The sequence below is a fragment of the Odocoileus virginianus genome, chromosome 6 (genome assembly GCF_023699985.2).
Source record: "Odocoileus virginianus isolate 20LAN1187 ecotype Illinois chromosome 6, Ovbor_1.2, whole genome shotgun sequence".
Lineage (NCBI taxonomy): Eukaryota > Metazoa > Chordata > Mammalia > Artiodactyla > Cervidae > Odocoileus > Odocoileus virginianus.
In genome coordinates, this window is record NC_069679.1 from 2436073 (window position 1) to 2460000 (window position 23928).

A 23928-nucleotide genomic window follows, 5' to 3' on the forward strand; every position below is an offset into this window, starting at 1 on the left:
GAAGATCTGCTGGAGAAGGGATAGGCTACCCACTCCAGTATTCTTGGACTTCTCTTGTGGCTCAGCTGGTAAAGAATCCACCTGCAGTGGGGGAGACCTGGGTTTGACCCCTGAGTTAGGAAGATCCCCTGGAGAAGGGAAAGGCTACCGACTCCTGTATTCTGGCCTGGAAGTTTCTCACTAGATGTGGGAAAACAACAGAGTACCTTAGTGAGAGAGGTATAAAGGGGATATGAATATTTATGGAAGAAGTTATAAAAAAGCATTGACATGTAAATCCATGGCTAATTCATTTCAATGTATGACAAAAACCACTGCAATGATGTAAAGTAATTAGCCTTCAACTAATAAAAATAAATGGAAAAATAAATAAATAAATAAATAAATAAAAGAAAAAAGGCATTGAACATAATTTTAAAAATCAAAAAGTTATATTATGTATGTAAATCCTTATGAAGAGAAGTTAGTTTACAAAAAACATATTGGGGGACAAACTATAGCTACACACCTCTTTACAAATCCTCCCTCATAAAAATGTCCCTTGCTGTATCACACACAAAGGCAGGCAGGCTCTCCTGGAAAGTCAAGAAAATAAGAAAGTTCTCTTTTTGGATAGCTTGAAGAAAGAAGACATTTCAGGTGCCAGTGCATTCCTCTAGCAACACAGAAAGCAACTACCTACAGAAAATTCCATTTTAAGTGATTAATTTTGCTTAATTAAGCTGGAGCTAAGGATGCATTATTATCATTCTATATAACAAAATTTATGAGATAGAAACCACTGTGAAAGATGGTAACGATAACCCTATATGCAAAACAGAAAAAGAGACTCAGATGTATAGAACAGACTTGTGGACTCTGTGGGAGAAGGCGAGGGTGGGATGTTTCAAGAGAACAGCATCGAAACATGTATATTATCTAGGGTGAAACAGATCACCAGCCCAGGTTGGATGCACGAGACAAGTGCTTGGGCCTGGTGCACTGGGAAGACCCAGAGGGATCGGGTGGAGAGGGAGGTGGGAGGGGGGACCGGGATGGGGAATACATGTAACTCCATGGCTAATTCATTTCAATGTATGACAAAAACCACTGCAATGATGTAAAGTAATTAGCCTCCAACTAATAAAAATAAATGGAAAAAAAAAAAACAAAAGAAACCACTGTGAGTTCATAAAGCTGATCTGATAAACAAGTCTTGAGATATTATCTATATAAGCTCTTACATATTCTCCTTTTACCTAGTGTCATCTGGATTTTATTCTAAATCCATTAGACACTGGATTTCAGGTAACGGGATAAGCAATATGATACATATTCTAAAGAGACTGACCTGCCTGCTGCGTCATGAAAGGAAGGCAGGGTTGCCAAGAGACAGAACCAACAAGGAGGCTTCTGCAGTAGGCCAGGCAGGAAGGGACAGTGGACTAGGCCAGGCAGGAAGGGACAGTGGACTGGGCCAGGAGAGGGGCAGCAGAGAAAGAAATTAGAGAAAGAAAGAGGCCTTGGCGATCAAGAGGAGACCTGTAAGTTTTGGCCTGGGTATCTGAGTAAGCAGAGGTACCATTCATTGAGAAGGGGGAAACAAGAGCGAGAATAGCTTCTTTGGAGCTGGGTTGAGGGAAGACCAAGATTCTTAGCTTGAACACACAAGGGATAGGATATTTCAAGAGGTGATCAGTTGAATGCATGCATCTGGAATGTTTTCTATCGGGCTCAGAGACACTGGCACGAGAATGAATGCCAAGTAAGCAGGAATTCTGGGTTTGTTTGTTTTCTTATTTTAATGCCACATCTAAAAGAGTGCCTGAAACAGCATTTGGCAAGTAGCAGGGGTTTAATAAACATCTGCTGTGTAAATAAATGAGTGGTCATAAAGATGGTACTTAAAGTTATAGGATGGTATGAGATTAGAGAGGAACTATAGACTTAAGTCTTAAGGTAAAATTATATCTTAAATAATAATTTTACCTGTTTTTTAATAGCATAATTTTCACCATCTTCGGCTTTCATTTTTTCAATCTTTTCTTCTTGTTGTTTTGCTTCTTTTTCATACATCATTTTTTCTTTGACCAATCTATAAATAAACCAAAAATGTTTCAGAGAATTAACTTTCAGCAAGTGGCCACAAGAAATACAGAAATGATGTAAATATAAAGCATACTTTTAAAAGCATATGTAACTAGGCAGGGAGAAAGGAAAGGAAGAAAAATACTTTAGTCATAGATGTATGAGTCTTATGCTCTTAAATTTTATACCTGACTAAAGCAAATCAACTTATCAAAGCATAGTATTCTTAAAATTTTAATTAAAGAAACACTCCATTATAGCAATTGTATTTATAATATAAAAATAACATTTCTTTATTGCTCGCCTTATTTACTTGAGTTATAATTAATAATATATTTGTTTCAGGTACATAATATAGTGATGTGATATTTTTATACATTATGGAGTGATCATCATAATAAATATACATCATCTATAACCAATAAAGTTGTTATCTCTTTATCTTTTTCACTTATTTTGTCTGTCTTCCCTGACCTGTCTTCCCTCTGGCAACTACCAGTTTGTTCTCTATATCTATGAGTCCATTTGTTTTGTTTTTTGGATTCCACATGTGAATGAAATCATTTGGTGTTTTCTCTGTTTGACTTATTTCAGTTAGCATCAACACCTTCCAGGTCCGTCTATGCTGCTGAAGAGACATATTCAAAAAAATACTGCTAAGATCAAAGTAAATGAGGTGACTGTCTATGTTTCTTCTAGGAGTTTCATGATTTAAGATCTTACATTCAAGTCTAACCCATTTTGAGTTTATTTTTGAATATGGTGCAACAAAGTGTTCCAGTTTCATTCTTCTGCATGAAAAGAAGTTTTCCCAAAAACATTTATGGAAGAGACTATCTTTTCTGCATTGTATATTCTTGTCTCCTTTGTCACAGATTAATGCAACATATGAGAGTAGGTTTATTTTTGGACTCTATTCTGTTCCATGGATCTAAGTGGCTGTCTTAGGGCCAGTGCCATATTATTGGCTATTTGGGGCCTTCTATGGCTCTATTGTCTTTTTTTTTGATACATGTTATCCAAACTTTTACACATGTACCTGAAACAATGTAATGGTAAAAGCTCAGTTTCCTGGGAAAGGAGTCAGAATATTGTATGCTAAATCCCAAAGAAAGATTAAGTTATTTTCAACAATAAAACCTTTAAAAAGTATTTATCATGCACTTAATTTTACATCTGATCTTCTTTGTGTGAGGGACTTGGATATATAATTTAGATATGGTTCTTGCACAGACAAGCAATGGAAACAAACAAGTATTTATTAAAGCAAGAAAAGGTACTGATAGAGATCAGGAAGATTTTCGACAAAAAAGAACAGAGCAACACAAAGTTCTACTGATTATTCCTCAGATAATCAAAATTCAGTTAGTCATAATAGTGCAATCTCCCCTAGTTCTCGTTAATCAAACTTTTAATGTAAAAGAAAAGTGCAGTCCAAGAAAACACTAATATTCCTATATACACATTATCTTAGGAACAGAAGGAAAAAACGTTCACAGTCCCATACCTATTAAAAGTAGTTTTCTAAAAAAAAAAAAAAAAAAAAAAAAGGTAGTTTTCTCCCCCTGGCTTGATGACTTACTTCTAGAACTATGTTACTGTGAAGGAATTTAAAAATCATACTAGAGCATAGTGAAGTCGCTCAGTTGTGTCCGACTCTGCGACCCCATGGACTGTAGCCCACCAGGCTCCTCCATCCATGGGATTCTCTAGGCAAGAGTACTGGAGTGGGTTGCCATTTCCTTCTCCAGGGGATCGGATCTTCCCGACCCAGGGATTGAACTCAGGTCTCCCACATCGTGGGCAGACGCTTTACCGTCTGAGCCACCAAATAGCTTCTGTCTAATCATTTGAAATGAAGATTAAATGTATTTCAAAAAATGATACAATTTTCATATTCTAACAGAATTAAAATAAGTTCACAAATCTAAAAAATCTTTTGTCATACTACCTAGAATGTTTTTAAGTCAGATTTAAAGTCTGGATTTAAATCACCACATAAAATGCATAGTGATAGTGAAGTTGCTCAGTCATGTCTGACTCTTTGCGACCCCATGGACTGTAGCCCACCAGGCTCCTCCGTCCATGGGATTCTCCAGGAAAGAATACTGGAGTGGGTTGCCATTTCCTTCTCCAAAAATGCATACTAAATATTAAAACACTAAAATGTTCCAGTTTGGAATTTTGAGTTGTACAAGCAAGGTTCATCTTTGTCCTTCATGATCATGCACTAGCAACACCAATGTAAAGAAATATAACAAAATGTTAACAGTATTTATAGTAGAATTTGACCTTTAAATTCTCATCCTGACATATCTCAAAGTGAAAAAAAAAAAAGCACAAAATAGGTATAAATTTTACCCTGCCATGAATACAAACAAACAACAAAAGACTGTCAAATAACAAGTAACAAAGGACACCTGGGCAACTATCTATCTGTGGTTGCCTGAGGAGAAAAGCCCCAGTGAGATGGGGTAGGGGTGGTCAGCTGGGAGGTGAATAAGCTTTCATTTTATGCCTCTCAATAAAAGTTTCAGGGTCCCCCCATCCCCATATGTAAGTATTACTTTTATTTTAGAAATTAGATGCTTGTAATTAATTTCTGAGTGGCACAATTTTGAATTATTTTAAAGTCTGCTAGGTTTTCCTTTAGCTATATTTTCTAAATTTTCTGGAATAAAGCAAAATTCAATTAGAAAGATATAAAAATATATCTAATAGCTGTACTTTTCTAAACATTGATCTCTTTTGCTAGTTTTCAAATGCTATTAAAATAAGTACAAATAAATATAAAGCCATAACTTCTTATATTTTAAAGGCATAATTCACTGAAAATGTTTATTAGCCTTACAAACCCACATCTACAGAGAAACACAGCAAGTTCAAAATTGGTCAATTTTAGCAGTTAGATAAATAAATAAATAAATGCAAAATAAAGAAACAAAAAAGCAATAGAAAAGGGCATACATAAGGAGAAATTTTAAGAAATAATGGCCAATAGGGTAATAATAACCAAATGAGAGCAAACCATTTAACTTTCTATGTATGGACACAGCGTGATTTTAAATACGTAGGCCAGTCATACTCATCACTCTGTCTTAACAATTATTAACAATTTGGCAGTCTTGTTTCATGTGTCTCCTGCCACTTATTTGTGTATTTATTGATTAGTATTTTCAGACATTTTACCTTTGGTTTGATTTTTGAGGTTAAAAGCGTATGATTTCCACCTCCCTCCCCACCTTATACCATATACAAAAATTAACTCAAAAAGCAAAAGTTATAAAAGTTTTGAAAGAAAAATGTAGGTAAATCTTGATGACTTCGGATTTGGAGTTTTATACATGACACCAAGAGCACAAGAAACAAAAATGCTGACCTTCAACCCATGCACCTATTGGTAACTTATTTTTGACAAAAGAGGAAAGAATATACAATACGGCAAAGATAGTCTCTTCACTAAGTGATGCAGGGAAAACTGGACAGCTACATGCAAAACAATGAAATCAGAACACTTCATAGTACTATACACAAAGATAAACTCAAAATGGATTAAAGACCTAAATGTAGACCAAAAATTATAAAACACTTAGAGGAAAACACAGGCAGAACACTCAATGATATAAACCAAAGCAAGACCTTCTACGACCCACCTCCTAGAGTAATGGAAATAAAAACAAAAATAAACAAGTGGGACCTAGTTAAACTTAAGAGCTTTTTGCACAGCAAAGAAAACAACCAACAAGGTGAAAAGACAACCTAGCAAAAGAAACAACTGACAAAGAATTAATTTCCAAAATATACAAGCAGCTCATACAACTCAATATGAGAAAAACAAACAATCCAATCAAAAAGTGGGAAAAACACCTAAACAGACATTTTTCCAAAGACATACAGATGGCTTACAAACATGTGAAAAGATGCTCAACATCACTCATTATTAGAGAAATGCAAATCAAAACCACAATGAGCTACCACCTCACATCGGTCAGAATGGCCACCATCAGAAAGTCTACAGACAGTAAGTGCTAGAGAGGGTGGGAGAACTGCTGGTGGGAACGTAAACTGGTACAGCCACTCGGGAAGATGGCACGGAGATTCCTTAAAACTAGGAATAAAACCACCATGTGACCCAGCAAATCCACTCCTGGGCATACACCCTGAGGAAACCCAAAGTGCAAAAGACACATGTACCCCAATTTTCATTACAGCACTATTTACAACAGCTATAACGTGGAAGCAACCCAGATGTCCAGTGACACATGAGTGGATAAAGAAGCTGTGGTACATCTACACAATGAAACATTACAGCCATACAAAGGAACACGTTTGAGTCAGTTCTGATGAGGCGGACGAACCTAGAGCCTACATGCAGAGTGAAGTGCGTCAGAACAAGAAAGATAAGCATCGTACGCCGGGCTCAGTCACTCAGTCGTGTTGGACGGCAGCTGACTCATCTATGTGCAGTGCTGATCAATGTATCTGCAGGGCAGCAATGGAGAACAGACCTACGGGCACGGGGAGAAGGGAGGAGCGGGGAGATGCGTGGAGAGCACATGGACACTCACACTGCCATACGTACGGCAGCCAGCCAGTGGGAATCTGCTGTGCGTCTCAGGGAACTCAAACAGGGGCTCTGTGACAACCTAGAGGGGTGGGGTGGGAAGGGACTCGGGAGGGAGGCGACACGGCTGTACCTGTGGATGATTCTTGTTGATGTCTGACAGAAAACAACAGAAGTCTGTAAAGCAATTATCCTTCAATTAAAAAATAAAGTGGCAAAAAAGAAAGCGCTGACCTTCATCAAGATCAAAAAACTTTGTGCTTCAAAGGACACTATCAAGCAAGTGAAAAGACAACTACAGAATGGGAGAAAATATCTGCAAATCATATACTGGATAAGAAACTTGTATCTAGAATATATAAAGAACATTTACATTTCATAAAGAACTTATTAATTAGAACTTATTAATAAAGAACTTACTAATAAAGAACATTTAATAAATAACTTATTAATTTAAAAAGTTTTATACAATCCAATTTAAAAAATAGGCAAGCTGAAAAGACATTTCTTTAAAGATGATATACAGGTGCCCAATAAGCAAATGGAAAGATGCTCAACGTCATCAGTCATCAGAGAAATACAAATCAAAACCATACTAAGATAGCACTTCACACCCATTAGGAAGTTTATAGTCAAAAAGTCAGATAATAACAAGTGTTGTTAATAAGAATGTGGAAAAAGTGAAGCCATCAAACACTGCCAGTGGAAATGTAAACTGGTACAACTGCTTTGAAAATTTGGTCATTCCTCAAAAAGTTAAATACAGAGTAACCACATATCTCAGCAATTCCATTCCTAAGTACACACCCAACAGAAATGAAAACATATGTCTACATGAAAACCTGTCCATGAATGCTCAGTGCAGCACTGTGCATGCACAGGTAAAAAGTGGAAACAACTCAAAAGTCCATGAACTGATGAATGTACAAACAATATACGGTATACCACGCAACAGGATAAGAGCATACAAAAAATGAACTACTGAATCACATTACAATCTGGATGGACATTAAAAACATGATGCTAAATGAAAGAAGCCACCCATAAAGGCCACATACTGTATGATTCCATTTACAGTATAGGTAAATCTACAAAAACAGAAGGTAAATTAGAGATTGCCTAGGATGGGGAATCGGAGAAGGCAATGGCACCCCACTCCATTACTCTTGCCTGGAAAAACCCATGGATGGAGGAGCCTGGTGGGCTGCAGTCCATGGGGTCGCTAAGAGTCGGACACGACTGAGCAACTTCACTTTCACTTTTCACTTTCATGCATTGGAGAAGGAAATAGCAACCCACTCCAATGTTCTTGCCTGGAGAATCCCAGGGATGGGGGAGCCTGGTGGGGTGCTGTCTATGGGGTCACACAGAGTCGGACACGACTGAAGCGACTTAGCGGCAGTAGCAGCAGCAGGATGGGGAATGGGGCTTCCCTGGTGACTCAGTGGTAAAGAATTCACCTGCCAGTGCAGGAGACAAGGGCTTGATTCCTTGGTGGAGAAGACTATCTGGAGAAGGAAATGGCAACCCACTCTAGTAACCCTGCCTGGGAAAATCTCATGGACAAAGGAGCCTGCAGGGATATAGAACATGGGCTCACAAAGAGTCAGACACAACTTAATGACTAAAACAACAACAGGGATGGCGGAAATAGGAGGGTAATAGCCAAAGGGTTTGGTGGTAATAAAAATGTTCCAGGGACTTCCCTGGTAGTTCAGTTCATTTCAGTTGCTCAGTCATGTCTGACTCTTTGTGATCCCATGGACTGCAGCACGCCAGGCTTCCCTGTCCATCACCAACTCCCAGAGCTGGCTCAAAATTATGTCCATTGAGCTGGTGATGCCATCCAACCAACTCATCCTCTGTCGTCCCATTCTCCTCCCACCTTCAATCTCTCCCAGCATCAGGGTCTTTTCCAATTAGTCAGTTCTTCACATCAGGTGGCCGAAGTATTGGAGTTTCAGCTTCAGCATCAGTTCTTGCAACCAATATTCAGGACTGATTTCCTTTAGGATGGGCTGGTTGAATCTCCTTACTCTCCAAGGAACTCTCAAGAGTCTTCTCCAACACCACAGTTCAAAAGCATCAATTCTTCAGCAATCAGCATTCTTTATAGTCCAACTCTCACATCCATACATGACTACTGTAAAAATCAAAGCTTTGACTAGACAGACCTTTGTTGGCAAAGTAATGTCTCTGCTTTTTAATCTGCTGTCTAGGTTTGTCATAACTTTTCTTCCAAGGAGCAAGCGTCTTTTAATTTCTTGGCTGCATTCACCATCTGCAGCGATTTTGGAGCCCCCCAAAATCAAGTCTCTCACTGTTTCCATTGTTTCCCCATCTATTTGCCATGAAGTGATGGGACAGGATGGGACCATGATCTTAGTTTTCTGAATGTTGAGTTTTAAGCCAACTTTTTCACTTTCCTCTTTCACTTTCATCAAGAGGCTCTTTAGTTCTTCACTTTCTGCCACAAGGGTGGTGTCATCTGCATATCTGTGGTTATTGATATTTCTCCCAGCAATCTTGATTCCAGCTTGTGCTTCACCCAGCCTGGCATTTCTCATGATGTACTCTGCATAGAAGTTAAATACGCAGGGTGACAATATACAGCCTTGACGTACTCCTTTTCCTATTGGGAACCAGTCTGTTGTTCCATGTCCAGTTCTAACTGTTGCTTCCTGATCTGCATACAGATTTCTAAGGAGTCAGGTCACGTGGTCTGGTATTCCCATCTCTTGAAGAATTTCCCCAAGTTTGTTGTGATCCACACAGTCAAAGGCTTTGGCATAGTCAATAAAGCAGAAGTAGATGTTTTTCTGGAACGCTCTTGCTTTTTTGATGATCCAACCGGTGTTGGCAGTTTGATCTCTGATTCCTCTGCCTTTTCTAAATCCAGCTTGAAGTTCACAGTTCACGTACTGTTGAAGCCTGGCTTGGAGAATTTTGAGTATTACTTTACTGGCGTGTGAGATGAGTGCAATTGTGCAGTAGTTTGAGCATTCTTTGGCATTGCCTTTCTTTGGGATTGGATTGAAAGCTGACGTTTTCCAGTCCTGTGGCCACTGTTAAGGTTTCCAAATTTGCTGGCATACTGAGTGCAGCACTTTCACAGCATCATCTTTCAGGATTTGAAATAGCTCAACTGGAATTCCATCACCTCCACTAGCTTTGTTCATAGTGATGTTTCCTAAGGCCCACTTGACTTCGAATTCCAGGATGTCTGGCTCTAGGTGAGTGATCATACCATCGTGATTATCTGGGTCATGAGGAACTTTTTTGCATAATTCTCCTGTGTATTCTTTCCACTTCTTCTTAATATCTTCTGCTTCTGTTAGGTCCATAGCATTTCTGTCCTTTATTGTGCCCATCTTTGCATGAAATGTTCCCTTGGTATCTCTAATTTTCTTGAAGAGATCTCTAGTCTTGCTCATTCTATTGTTTTCCTCTATTTCTTTGCACTGATCACTGTGGAAGGCTTTCTTATCTCTCCTTGCTATTCTTTGGAACTCTGCATTCAAATGTGTGTATCTTCCCTTTTCTCCTTTGCCTTTCACCTCTCTTCTTTTCACAGCTATTTGTAAGGCCTCCTCAGACAACCATTTTGCCTTTTTGCATTTCCTTTTCTTGGGGATGGTCTTGATCCCTGCCTCCTGTACAATGTCACAAATCCATCCACAGTTCTTCAGGCATTCTATCAGATTTAATCCCTGGTGGTCCAGTGGCTAAATCTCCCTGCTGTCAATGCAGGGGGCTTGGGTTCGATGCTTGGTCAGGAAACTAGATTCCACATGCCACAACTAAAGATTCCATGTGCCACAATGAAGATCGAATATCCCGTGGGCTGCAACTAAGACCCAGCACAACCAAAACAGATTTTTAAAAAAAGTTTTAAAAGTGACTGTGGTGACAGTTGCACAATTTTGTAAATATACTAAAAACAAAGACTGTAAGTGGGTGATTTATAAGGTATATGAATTATATCACAGTAAAGATATTAACAAAAAGAAAAAGAAAAAAGCTTGTGACCATAAATTCAGCTATAGGAGAAAGCTGCAAGTAGTGGATATATTTAGACCTAGACTTAGCAACAGCTGAACATGTGAACAGCATATACAGAAATTTGCATTTGACTTGTAGATTAAAACTGCTTTAATAATAATTTTCAGTATTAAGATAAAAATATCCTGAGATTTAAAATTTCAAAATAAAATCATCCATGCGTATCACTATAGATACTTCTCTAAAAGTTCCTTTGAAACAGAAAATGAAACTTGCTAGGACACAGATGGCCAGTTGCTGAAGTGAGACCTAAAGAGAGTTTTATTTTATTCACAGAAAGAATGAAAAAAAGAACCCCAAACATATCTGCCACCAAATGAAACAGCTGGGAGATTTAAGTCTGGATTTCTGGCTTCTCTTAGGTATTTTTCATCAGGGAGTATTAGGGCGGCATTCCTAAGTACTGGCTGGTACTAAGTGAAGGCTGCTGACTGTTTCAGATGAGGTGCTGTTTTACATGTGCTGCTATTCAGCTGCCCCACAACTCCACAATTCACACAGCTCCCTGTTTCTCAAACACTCAAGCCTTACACTTGACTCTGCAAGCAACAAAGTTTAGAACATGTGTGCTGGGAAACATGCATATCATCAATGTAATAGATTATTCTTGGTGCTTTTATTATCTTAACAGAATCACAATTAGCATTTAGAATATCAGGGATAATCAGAAACCACTGGGATTAGCAATGAGACTTTCAATATTCCTAAAGATGACAGGTTAGTAAACTCCTCTAGTAAATAAAAGTAGCTAGGACTGGATAAGCTATCAGAAAGAATCACATTCAATAATATTCTCTAATTCTAAGGTGTAGAATAAAGGTTGGCAAGCTATGGCCAATGAGCTGAATTTGGCCTGCCATCTGTCTTTGTATGGTCTGACAGCTATAACACAGTTTTCATATTTTTAAATGGTTAAAAATTTTTTTAAAATGTTGTGACATGTTAAAATCACAAGAATTAAAATTTCAGTGCCCATAAATAGCATTTTACTGGAACACAGTCACATTCATTCATTTATGTATCCTTTATAGCTGTTTTCACACAATGACAGCAGAGATGAGCAGTTGTGACTAATATGGCTCTCAAAGTCTAAAATATACAATACTTGGTCCGTTACAAAAAAGGGTTTCTGACCACTGATTTCGAAGACCTCAACTCTATCCAACCGCTACTTAACTATCTCAGCATGTACCACACTACATTGAAAGCAAGTCTTACCTGTTAGGTCTTAAATTCCTTGAGGATGGGATTAGGCTGTATTTGTACTCCATTCCTGATCTGTAATTGACACATAGTATATACTCAATGGGAGCTTCCCAGGTGGTGCCAGTGGTAAAGAACCCACCTGCCAATGCAGGAGACATAAGAGACGTGTGTTTGATCCCTGGGTTGGGAAGATCCCCTGGAGGATGAAATGGCAACCCACTCCAGTATTCTTGCCTGGAGGACTTCATGAACAGAGGAATCCGGCAGGCTACACAGTTCCTAGGATCACAGAGTCAGACGCGACTGAAGCAACTTAGTACAGCACAGCACAGACACTCACCGTTTGTGAAGGAATAAAAAGCTGAGTCTAAAAATCTCACCACTGTTCTTTAACATTTTCAATTTAAAGACACATACAAGGCAATTGTAAAGTGGAACAAAAGTGACCAACAAAATTTCAGAAGCAAGACAAATACAGTGATTTTTGAGAAAGTATACAATGAAAGAGATAACTTCTATGCCTCAGTTCAGTCGCTCAGTCATGTTTGACTCTTTGCGACCCCATGAACTGCAGCTCCTCAGGCTTCCCTGTCCATCACCAACTTCCAGAGCTGGCTCAAACTCACGTCCATCATGTCAGTGATGCCATCCAACCATCTCATCCTCTGTCGTCCCATTCTCCTCCCACCTTCAATCTCTCCCAGCATCAGGGTCTTTTCAAATGAGTCAGTTCTTTGCATCAGGTGGCCAAAGTATTGGAGTTTCAGCTTCAGCATCAGTTCTTCCAATGAATATTCAGGACTGATTTCCTGCAGGATGGACTGGCTGGATCTCCCTGTAGTCCAAGAGACTCTCAAGAGTCTTCTCCAACACCACAGTTCAAAAAGCATCAATTCTTCAGCACTCAGCTTTCCTTATAGTCCAACTCTCACATCCATACATGACTACAGGAAAAACCAAAGCTTTGACTAGACGGACCTTTGTTGGCAAAGTAATGTCTCTGCTTTTTAATATGCTGTCTAGGTTGGTCGTAACTTTTCTTCCAAAGAACAAGCGTCTTTTAACTTCATGGCTGCATTCACCATCTGCAGTGATTTTGGAGCCCCCCAAAATCAAGTCTCTCACTGTTTCCATTGTTTCCCCATCTATTTGCCATGAGTGATGGGACTGGATGCCATGATCTTAGTTTTCTGAATGCTGAGTTTTAAGCTAACTTTTTCACTCTCCTCTTTCACTTTCATTAAGAGGCTCTTTAGTTCTCTGTCACTTTCTGCCTAGATCCACTGACAATTCTGGTTGGTAATCCTAGTCATCCTATTCCATGTGGTTGTCCATGGAAAATAGCAGCCATGGCCTTAGCAAAATTGAAGACATTCAACTACGTATCACATTTGACAAGTAAAGATGCTGAATATTCATGTGACTATTGGAATATCAAAACAACCAAAAGTTAAGTTTTTGTTTAAAGAGAAGCCATATTGTGAAAAGACACAGGAAGCAAGTTATTGAATAGCAAAAATACTGCCCCCTCAAAAGAAAAAAAAAAAATTACAGTGAGAACCCAGTAATACCAGTATGTAAAAGTACAATAAATAAAATGCTAAAGCAAGATGCAAGAGAAACTGAAAAAAATCCACTTTCAAACAGTATAAATCAATGTATTGATGACAAGTCACATGACATGGAAGAGGTTTTAGAGAGTATACACACCATTTCAACTTTACTAGATATGGCCAAATTGGTAGTATCCAAATGGTATTCCAAAATGTAGTATTCCAAAATGGTAGTATCAACCGATACCCAGTCTGCAATATGTAAAATTTCCTACTTCTCCTTGGCATCCTGTTAAACAACTGGAGTTGTATGAGTTACTAAGTTTCTGATAAAAGAGAGTGAAATGGTATGTTTGAAATATTAATTTCCCATAAACTTATGAAGTTATCTATGTTTCTTAAAACAGTATAGTTAAATCTATGAATGAATAGTTCCTGGTAAATTGGACTCTTCTCTAGGAGATGCTAAGATTTAATAAGAAAAATCAAGTATATATAGTCACAGTTTTTAAATTTATTACTAAAATATTTTCTGAAACATACTTATGCATATGCTCCTATAAATACAGAAACATTTGAAAAATTACAAAGAACAAAGTTTTAAAATCATTCATAATCTCATTGCCCAAATTAACTACTATTGATCCAAAATGCACATAAATCTAAAATTTCAAAAATATTTTTTTTAAATTGTAACTTAAGAATTAAGTTAGGCATAAACTCATGTAGCAGCAAAATGTGACCTCAACCGACATGAAAATATTTGTAGACTCTAGGTATCCTACCTAATGTGAACAATCACATGTTTCACTGTAGAAATGTGAATCTGTTTGGTTACAGAATAGTTCTCTAGATGCTATTTTGTAAATACATATATTATAGTCCTAAAATCTAAAAAACTTGGAATTCAGAAATACACATGGGTCCAATGGTTTTATATAAAGGGTTATAAAACCTGTACTAATGTTTTGAATATTTTTCACTATTTTTTAAACATGTATGTTTGAAAATTTATATTATACACACACACAGTTGATCCTCGAACAACTCTGGAGTGAGGGGTGCCAATCGTCCTCAGAGTCAAAAATCCATATGTATCTTTATAGTCAACCCTTTGTATCTGGTTCCACATAATCAAATTTAACCAACCATGTATCACAAATATGTATTTGTAAAACTGCATTCAAAAAAAAAATCCACATATAAGTTGACCTACACATTTCAAACTCACGTTGTTCAAGGGTCAACTGTAAATAGATAAATAGATGGATAATTGGTGTAGTGTCTCATTTTCACTGTCATTACACATTCTTTAAAAATACAGCTGTTAGTCACTACAAAGCATTCCATAATACCAGTACGACAGCTTATTAAATAAAGTATTATGCTGTTAGACATCTAGTCCATCTCCATATAAATAATACTGTGATGAACATTCTTGCTCATAAATTTTATAGATATGTAATATTTTCTTATTATATAATATTTAAAATATATATTACCTGAGGAGAAATTAAACTAAACCCTTTTCCAGTAAACTAGTGATCATTACTGATGAATACTTCCTTTTCCTACTGATATGATAAACTATCTTAGTCATTCATTATTGGTAGTCATAAACAAAATACCAATATTAAATCATTCGCTCGTATTTTAGCTTACTATTTGTTATTTCATCATAGTCAAAGAAAATAGTATGCCAGATTTCACTGTTTAAATATTAGTATGCATATCAAAATCTATATTAAAGAGATTTAAAATTAAAAAGAGAAAAATAAGGAGGATGAACATCAAGGGAAAAGAAGATAAACCTAATAACCAACAGGAGCTGTAAACAGTGCTACAGTAGAATCAGGGGAAGAACTGGGGTGGGGATAAATCAGGAGTGTGGGGTCAACAAATACACACAACATAAAGAAAGTAAGGATCTGCTGCACAGCCCGGGGAGCTCTGCTCAGCACTGTGTAATACCACGTAACGGAAAACAACTGCGAAGAGCGTGTGTGTTAGCAGACCACTCTGCTGTACACCCGACACTAACACAGCACGGCAAATCCACTACACTCTAATAACAGTAAAAAAGAGTGCCTTTTCCCAGAGCTATAAAAACAACAACCTTAACTGAAAGGGATTCCTAACTGCCAACTAGAATCTGCAACAAAACCTCATGTTTATGTACACTGTTGAAAATTTCCAGAGATCCAAAAAAACGAAAGCTTTCAAAAGTAGAATAGGTAACCTATAAAAATTTTATATTTCATATTAATAACTAGATATCAGAAGACAATGGAGCAATCCCTTCAAAGTTCTGATAGAAAACAATTTAAAATCTAGATTTATAACTATAATAGTGATAGGAAAATTCACTAATTCAATTATTTACTGAGGGGCTACTGTGTGCCAGACATTTTATGTACCAAGGATATACCAGTGAGCAAAACTACAAAATTGTCTGCCCTGTGGCATTTTTAGCAGCAAAATAAAGACAATAAGCAAAATATCTAGGCATGTAACACTGTGAAAATGCTCTAAGATAAAAAGCAGTCAACTGGTAATAGGGGATCCACAATTTAAAACAGGATGGTTGGGGAAGGCCTCTTTGAGAATGGGATATGTGAGTTAAGATCTGAAAGAAACAAGTAAGTCATGTGGAAAAGTGATGAAAGAAGTCATAGGCCAGGTGAATTTTTTTTTTTTTTTTGCTGTATAAAAATTCAAAAATTCATCTACTCTGTCCCCTTTCTGAATGTACTGCAGCAAACTGAAGATGAATATCAAGAAAAGAAATCATGGTCAATGTAATGCAAAAGTCTAATCAAGGGAAAAAAAACTCAATGTTAATATTAACCATGTTGTAGGCCTGGAAAGCATTCACTCTAAGCAAAAATCTTAGTGTGGAGTCTGACGGGCACACCTCTAAGAAGAAGAATGAGTAAAAAAGTAGAAATCATTAATATGTTTTTTTTCCCCAATAATGGAAAAATGAAAGACAATTAGAAACCCCAGGAAAAATATGCCCCTCCAGACCCTACCCCTCGACACAGTTATAGCTGTAATATGAAGCAACTGATGAAAAAGAAAACTAATTTAACCTGATTTATAAGAATAGTATCTTTTGAGTAGCATGGGATACAATGAAAAAGAAATGTAGCCATATATATATATATATACACACACACACACACACACACATATCATATTTTAAATTATATGTATTTATAATCAGTTTACTCATTTTCAACTTTTAAAATAGACTTATAAGTAAAATATGTCTTTTCCCATTTGTTTGGACTATACAGTTCATGGAATTCTCCAGGCCAGAATACTGGTAGCCTTTCTCTTCTCCAGGGGATCTTCCCAACCCAGGGAATGAACCCAGGTCTCCCATATTGCGGGTGGATTCTTTACTGGCTGAGCCACAAGGGAAACCCAAGAATACTGGAGTGGGTAGCCTATCCCTTCTCCAGCGAATTTTCCTGACCCAGGAATTGAACTTGGGTCTCCTGCATTGCAGGTGGATTCTTTACCAACTGAGCTATCAGGGAAGCCCTCCTACTTGTTTGAAATATTCAATTTGTATTTTTAAAGTAGTTTTTGCTGGGGGCTTCTGAGAGTTTTGTCTTCCTAAATATGATATAAGCAGGTATAATTCTCTTTTCTCCCCTAGACATCATCACCTATGTGTGACACCTGCCACCTTGGGATCATGAGGATATCCATACTAAAAGGACAGGTCACTCTGGGATGTCAAGAGAACCTGAATCTTTGAAGATGGTATTATACTAGTGATTTAACAACAGTGAATTCACCTTTCTTCCAGATTTCCTATTTTATAAGATAATAAATGTAGTTTAAGCCACATATAGTTTTCTTCTCTATTCTTATTTTCTTTTATTTTTATTTACTTTCTATTACTATTTTCTATCATCTGAGATGATAAAGTCATTAACAACAGAAGATTGACCTGCAACTACAGAAATAATGCTTTTTTACTTTGTACTAATTTGTTCTAAACTGATAACTCACTTAGAAATTGAGATAGCTCATCTTTTTTCTTCCTGAATACAAGTAAATACAATATAAAGAGGGAATTACCTATACAATACCCAATTTTATGTTTTCCATTGTATTAAGAAATATTCTGTATGAATTTTTGCAAAATCCCTGGTACCTGGAGTTCTAGTGGCTAGGATTCCAGGCTTTTGTTGCCAGGGCCTGGATTCAATCCCTGATTGTGAGAACTGAGATCCTGCAAGCTGCATAGCACGGCCAAAAACAACCAAAACAAAACAAAGCCAGAATAAAACTTTAAAAACTCGTGTTAATGTTTAATAATCATGGTGTTTACGAGAGGCTAATATCCATAATAAATAATACTATATTCTATCTCTATTATATTTTCAATTCACAAAGTACTTCTATAGCTTACAGGATGTTGGTATGGTGGTGGTTAGTTGCTAAGTCATGTCTGACTCTTTTGCAACCCCATGGACTATAGCCCAGCAGGCTCCTCTGTCCATTGGATTTCCCAGGCAAGACACTAAAGTGGGTTGCCATTTCCTTCTCCAGGGGATCTTTCTGACCCTGTGATCCAACATGTGTCTCCTGCATTGGCAGGCAGATTCTTTACCACTGACCCACCTGGGAAGCCCAACTTAGAGGATACTGGATGTTAAAGACTAAAGAGCAAATTATCAATGCCCCTAAACTGTAACTTACAGAAGAGTGAGCATTAAGTAGCTAAATATTAATGCCTATGAACTATTAAGGGGGTAAGATGTTTATATGGGCTTTCCTGGTAGCTCAGATGGAGAATCTTCCTGCAATGCAGGAGAGACCTGGGTTCGATCCCTGGGTTAGGAAGATCCCCTGGAGAAGGAAATGGCTACCCACTCCAGAATTCTTGCTTGGGAAATCCTATGGACAGAGGGGCCTGGTGGGCTACTGTCCACGGGGCCGTAAAGAGTCAGACACGACTGAGCAACTTCACTCTACTTCACAAGATGTTTAATGGCTCAAAAAGGAAAACAACAGGGCACCAAGGAAAGTATATTTACTTACAACTTGGAACTCTAAAACTTCTTGTCAAATTGATTTAAAATTTCTATCTTCCCCAGTGGAGATGAAAAAAGTATTCAACATTAGGGAAAGAAGCTATTTGAACTAACAAGTAAAGCAGGTACAAGCTTTTCTGCTAAACATATAGGAAGAAAGCAGTTTATAAAAATCAGAGTGAAAGGTCATATTTAGAGTAAATTTTAGGCTTTTTAAGACTAAGGGTTTATAATTGAGACTACAGACACAGAGAAGAAATAATGTCTTTACAAAAGTATCTGACGACAGAAATACCAAAAATGATGAAAAATTAAAAATAAAATTAAATCTACCCATTTGGGAAATTCCAAGTGAACTGCAAATCACAGGCCTATTGCGTTACTTACCTTAATTAAGAATTCTCACTAGTTCCTCAGTGAGGAGGAACTGGAGGCTGACATCAGAATCTGATGATTTAGTGTTCACAGTCTATATTATAAATTGTAGCAGTCAAAATTCAGTGAGTTTTAGTTGTTCTCTACTAATTTTTTTGTGGTCACTATAAGGTCCCAAGTGAGATTTTTCACTATTTCCAAATTTCAACTAATAATCATAGTGAAGATTTTAGGGGCCAGCAAAATTAAAGAAGAACCTTCTATAGCATCCTGTCTTAACAAAATAAGTAAAACAAAAACCTGCCACACATAAATACACATAAATAAAATTAGATAGGGCTGGAGATGGTGCTTGCTCTGGGTAGAATACCTTCTCCCTCTGTCATCCTCTCCTTGCAACCGTCCAACTCATTCCTCAAAATTTAACTCGAATGTCCTTGTCTTCCATAAGGACAACTCTAGCCCCTACCCCACCACTCCCCACGCTGCCACTGTGTGTCTTCCCTGTGAATTTTTACAGCATATTTATCTCCCTTATGCAAACTGTAAGTAAAATATAAGCTATAGCTTTGTCCACGTCTACACTTGAAAGTGGATGTCCTGAGGATGGGACCTTGTCTCCCATCAGCACTAGTCAGGGTGTACCTCACAGGAACGTTTACTAAATGAACTCACAAGGACCCCGGGTGTCATCAGGGCAGCAGTCACCACCCTCACTTTCAAAGAGGTGAAATGATTCATTTAAGGCCAGCTGGCCAGGAAACTGTGAAAGTAGGATTTGAAATTATGACGTCTAACTTTAAGTGCCAATACTTTTTAAACATCATACTATCTCATGTTTAAAGTAAATAAGCTTTAAATTTCCTTACCTGTTCCAAAAGTAAAATCATCCCATGGTTCAAATCTTGAATCACACAAAATACAAAGTGAAAAGGCAACCCAACACCCACATTCCATGCCCTGAGTTGCTCGGTCCCATGACTGGAAGCAACAAGTTATTGCTTCCTTGGGTAGCCTAAAAGAACAATTAATGTTTACTTTGATGGTATCTGTTACTTTTTTATCTTTCTGTACCCATTAATTAACCCATTAAATTGAAGACAGTTCAAGCTATAATCACTCCTCAAGTAAAATATATTTTTAATTATTTTTAATAAATAAGATTTTATAAATAGCTAAACTGATGCATGCTAAATACAAAATCAATATCACTATATTTTGTGCAATACTGTGAATCTTGGTGACTAATAAATAAGAATTAATAATTCAAAAAACACAAATGTAAAACTAATTATTACACAAACCCTCCAGTCCCTTAAAAGTCTGTGATACTGAAAAGTGTGTACTACTAACAAAAGGGCTATAAAAAATTATGGATAGCGCCTGCTTGAGTCTGTATGGGAAAGCAATAGCACCTCCCACAGATACTTCATCTCTATATAAAAACACTGACAATTTTAATTACTACCTAAAATCACAAACCTCTCTATCCACTTGACTTTTTATCATCTGTCCAGACTTATATCCTGTCTTTTTAACACCTCTGTTTAGACATCCCACCAGCAACTAACAGAAGCAGGTTGAAAACTGACTATTTCATCATCTCCCACTCTAAGATAACACCCATTTCCCCAGTTTGAGCTGCCAACATCAGAATCACACATATACTGAATAAAGTAGGCCTGGCTTTTGAGCAGTTCAGGGAAAAAAAGCAAACTTGTCTACAAGCTCAATATGAGCCAAGAATGTGATGCAGTTACCAAAAAACAAAGCCAGTCAACTGAGACGCATTAAAAGAAGAGAACCTGAAAGGGTAGGTGCACAGTATACACTGGATGAACTGTATCTGTATTATCATCACTGATGATTTACTTCCAACCGTTATACACAGCTCAGAGCCAAAAGGATTTAAGGTAGCATCTGAAGAAGGACCCTGGAAGACCAGAGTATTAGCAAAGGAATATCCATCACTACTACTCTATTCTGTGAACTAGTTCAGTATGCCTAAAATATTCAGAAAGATTATGAACTATATATAGTTATTCCAAACTAATATAGGTTATCTTAACCAAAATGGGCAAAGAAAATATCACTGGATGCAAATCACTTAGGCCAACTGATTACTGTCATTTCTCTTAGATAATAAAAGCTAACATCAGTTAGGATACCTGAATTTTATCAAATTATAAAATAAGCTTAATTTAATGATATTTTACTACAGTAATTATTCTTGGGTGATTCAGCACTTCAGGTTATTCTTGAAACTACTGATGAAAACATTGGGAGCCAATTTTTCAGTTGTACAGATCTAGGATCCAGAGGAGAACTTACGGCTTTGGGATTACTAGCATTATACAAAAGTACTTTGATAGATAATGTATTTACTCAATTTTTGTACTAAGGTTTGTTCAATAGATCACAAAGGTTCAAGAAGAAACATGTATGAATATTTCTGCTATTTTTCTATTACTGATATTGAGGTCTTAAGTCCCTTGTACAGAAGATTGACAAAATAATAACTTAATAATTTCCATTCTTATGCAAGAGTTGAAAATATTTTCATATTATATTCATATCTAAAAGTGTGTGTGTGTGTGTGTGTGTATAGTAAGCTGGTATGTTAAAGGTTCCACTTTCAATGTATATTTATTTTGTATTCTACCACATATAAAGCATTTTTAAAAAGCTAAGTCAAATTTCTAAGTTTTAAACTGCTTAAATACTACTTCTAAGTAATTGGTAAGAGCACTTGATAATAGAGTTGTATTTGACACATTTTCAATAGCAGCAAATCTGTCTGAATATTCAATGGTAAAATTTTCTTAATTATTATAAAGTTAGTTTAGTGATTCCCAATGACTCGCCTAATCTTTCTTCTCTGTATCATATTATAGTCCGCAGTTTTAAAAACATTTGTATTATCTCTAATATGCCACCCTTTCATTCTTTATTTCTTTACTCAGAGTAAAGTAATCATTTTTACATCCTGATTCTGAATTTGTTAGTAAACACTGTTCTAAAATGTTGCATTTTCACAACGGGAGGCACTCCACCTTTAGCTCTTGGTTCCACAAATATGTGTCAGCATGTAAGAGCATGTAAAAACATGAAAAACCTCTAACTTGATCTCACAAAAACAAAATAATATATAAATAATCTTATTATAGCATTTTAAGGATGTCACAACTTTTTGCAAGTTATTCTACACAGTCTTCCTGGACTATTTCTGATGAGTTAGAATCTTTCAGGGTCCTGTTTCTGTGGACAGATTACCATGATAACCTGTGAATATATCTGTAACAAACATCTTTTTCTCTGGTCAACTGAAAAGCCCAAGTAATAACTACAGCATCTGGGGTTAAAGACAGAGAGTGGCAGGCTCAAACTTGTTTACAGAGGGGAGAAAGGACTGATGCTGAAGCTGATGTCCCAGTACTTTGGCCACCTGATGCAAACAGTTGACTCATTGGAAAAGACCCTAATGCTAGGAAAGAATGAAGGCAGGAAGGGAACAGGGTGACAGGTTGGATGGCATCACCCCATAAAAAGGACGTAAACTTGGGCAAACTCCAGGAGATGGTGAGGGACAGGGAAGCCTGGTGCACTGCAGTCTATGGGGTCACAAAGAGTCGGACACAACCTGATGAATGAACAACAGGGGAGAAAATCTATCCTTTAACAGATGATGTAAATATAACCGAATTGCCATTTTTCAAATGTGGCAACAACTGTTTCTTTTCACATTAGAAAAAGGAATGCTGTTTCAAGGGATGTGAATAGATACAGTGAAAATAAAAAGGTTTCTATGATCAGATAATCTTGAGAAATATTGCATACTCTATTCTCCTCTTAAAGATTCACATAGTGAAAGCTTTTGAGTAATTTTACAATAAAGAAACATGCTAAACTTTAACGCAGCCCTTCTTAAGTTAATTTGAGCAGAACACTTTTTTCAATTAACCTATTAAGATCCAGTTAACCATTCTCCACTACCTGTCTTTCATTTTGGATTCCATATTCATTTTGGAGTACAAAATGAAAGACAGGTAATACTCAAAACACTGACTACAGTAAATGAATTCCTATATCTAAATTTCTAAAGTGTATTTTTACTCTATAATAAATACAAAAATATTCTATTCAAAGTTGCCAGTTTTTAGAAGTTGCTAAAATGTCACACTGTCAATTTAAATAATATGAATTTTAAAAATAAATCTTAACATGGTAACAATAGCTTAATTAATATTAGTATACATTACTAGTACAACACACTACTAATATTATGTTAGTGCAATAATATTAAACAAATGACAATGAACACTATAACTATCCTATCACTTTTTAAATTTTAATTTGCTTATTACTGAATCCACATTTTAGCAGAAAGTAGGTGGCCACATCATCTCATAATGTTATCAGCAAAATATTTAGTCTAAAAAGTTATACATTTTTAGCTCATATACATTTTTAACATTACTATAGCTCATAAAAGTTTTTAAAAATCTAATCCAATTTTTCCTAATACGAGTTTTATTTTTCCAACTTAGATATAGTATTTGAAAGCAAATAAATATTCAAAGGTTTTTAGGCCAAATTCTCTATAGGAATGTAATTTTTTTTAAAAAGTAATTTCCAAGTAAGACAGCTTCAACAGAAAATATAATGATGTTAGAATTAGTGCCTTAACTAAACTTGAGTTAATGAACAAATAAGTATAGAAAGCTTGTCATTTACGACCTCTAGATATTCATTAACAAATACCTACTAATTTAAATTTCCAAAATAGCACAATCATGTGGGGGATAGGGTGGCATTTTTTATTATGATAAAATAGGCTGTATATCGAGCTTGAACACTGTGAAAGATTGAACTTTTAACTTCTTAACCTTTTGATTTAACCTATTAGACTACTTTTCCTTCCTAACTGTAATTCTCATAAAGAGAACATTGAGAAAAACCTTAAAAAAAATACATGTAGCCTATTCTATACAAAATTTTATTCTCCAGACACTGCCAGTTTTTTTAGCAACTTAAACTACTCACTTAT

General features: G+C 36.5%; 1 protein-coding gene and 1 long non-coding RNA gene across 2 annotated transcripts in view; one reads left to right on the plus strand and one right to left on the minus strand.

Annotated features, from left to right (window-relative positions):
* The window catches only part of TBCA (tubulin folding cofactor A), a 79084-nt gene that overhangs the window by 11461 nt on the left and 43695 nt on the right, over positions 1–23928 (minus strand). Inside the window, exon 2 of the mRNA XM_070468577.1 lies at positions 1969–2074. Coding sequence (XP_070324678.1) covers positions 1969–2074 — 106 coding nt within the window. The remainder of the gene's footprint in view (positions 1–1968; positions 2075–23928) is intronic.
* LOC139035547 (uncharacterized) lies at positions 1394–17307 on the plus strand. Its single transcript, XR_011488120.1, has 3 exons — positions 1394–1523; positions 2662–2743; positions 17120–17307. It is a non-coding gene; the product is annotated as an uncharacterized lncRNA (long non-coding RNA).